The 1,597-nt window shown below is 28.7% G+C and overlaps 1 protein-coding gene across 1 annotated transcript; it reads left to right on the top strand.

The window, feature by feature from the left end:
- Nucleotides 1–198: 198 nt before the first annotated feature.
- On the top strand, nucleotides 199–1,565 carry LOTGIDRAFT_172882 (hypothetical protein; the record flags this gene model as incomplete). The annotated part of the gene is made up of 4 exons (XM_009050068.1): nucleotides 199–282; nucleotides 478–546; nucleotides 826–960; nucleotides 1,262–1,565. Coding segments are annotated over 4 exons (592 nt in total), but the record flags the coding sequence as incomplete, so codon positions are not given.
- Nucleotides 1,566–1,597: the final 32 nt, after the last annotated feature.

The following is a 1,597-nucleotide window of genomic DNA, read 5'->3' as shown; positions in this document are numbered from 1 at the left end:
GGGAAAAAGCTAATATTGCTGTTCTCTCATTGCACACTGCATGACAATGCCAATTTGCATTACCCAAAGAAGAAATTTATTTGTTCTATGTGGTTTTATGGTTTTATGAGCCTTGATATTATTGTCGGGTGATTCCCTTACCATATTTCTATTTTGCTTCTTTTTAGAAATACAGGAAATGGAAAATCATTTGGTGAAATGTTGTTTTTGATAGCTCTCCATTTTCATAATAATCAGACATCTTCTATTAGTGAATTAGTTTGTAATACATTAGGTATGAAGGTAAGTAAACCTTATGGTCTTAAGAATATTTATTTCGATTGTAATATAAATATGTGTTGTACCGTACATCTAATAATAAAATATTTAAGTAATTACACCTTGGCAATACCTCATAGCAATAAGCACATATGTTGTAAGACTTTCTCTCTACTAACTTGAATACTAATGAATTATTTATTTATGTCTATGTTTTAGTGTCAAGTAAAAGCCAATGCTTTGTCTCGAATACGCCATATTTTTACTCAAGAAATATTTACTGAACAGGTAAAATTGTTGTTTTCTTTATAAAAATTATAATTATTTATAACATATATTTGTTAAGAATTAATTAATCTGCCCTTCTCTGGTGTATTATGGAGATAGATAGAACAGTATGATGTACATTAGGTAACCTCCCTGAATATAAGTTAACAAAGATATTTTATTTGCCAGAGTCATCTGCTTATTACGAGATATAACCTGGAGATATCAATGCTTGAAGGTGGCGTTAAATTTCACTAAAGGCCTTGTGTAAATGATAATGCTATATGTTATATATTACAGGTAATAGCATCTCATGCTATAAGTATACCAGTTACTGAGAGTTTAAATGGAGATATGGCTGGTTATTTACCTATACATATTATATTCCAACTTTTAAAAAGTCGTGTATTTTCTAGATATAAAGTTCCAATCAAGGTAAGAATTTTAACATACCTACATTTTAACTTTTTATTTATTGACTAGCTCATCAGATTGTAGATCTTTATGTTTTGTTTCCTGTTTTTTTCTGTGGGTGACTTGAAAATTGTTATGCAACACAAATTCTGGTATTTTGAAGTATATTGAACCAGTCGAATGATTTATTCAATAAAAATGGACCAATTGTATCTGAGAGAATTTTCAATGAATAATTTTTGTGAGTTGATTTTAGAATCTAATGATAAAATTTATCAAGCAAGTCTTAAGTTCTGAAATGGATTGTTTGTTTATTTTTCAGGATTGGATTTATAAACAAATGTGTAGTAGTTGTTTACCATTACACCCTCTCCTACCTCTATTAATAGAGTCCTACGTGAATTCTATTATTGTTAAAGGTATCAAATCAGACAATGTAAATCAAGCTATCAGCGAAAAGGAATTATTAGAAGTATTTGATGCTCCTGCTAATAGAAAAGATATCAGTGGACGACAGTCTCCTACTATTATACTATCAGAGAAAAAAGATGTAGGCTGTCAAATACTTGTTTTATATTATTTGTTGTTGTTTGAAGATACTTTATTAAATAATATGAAATCTATAGGTAAGAACTTTTTACACAAATATTTAGAGATT

This window comes from Lottia gigantea, assembly GCF_000327385.1.
Source record: "Lottia gigantea unplaced genomic scaffold LOTGIsca_144, whole genome shotgun sequence".
Classification (NCBI taxonomy): Eukaryota; Metazoa; Mollusca; class Gastropoda; family Lottiidae; genus Lottia; species Lottia gigantea.
This window is presented reverse-complemented; position numbering and strand designations above follow the sequence as displayed.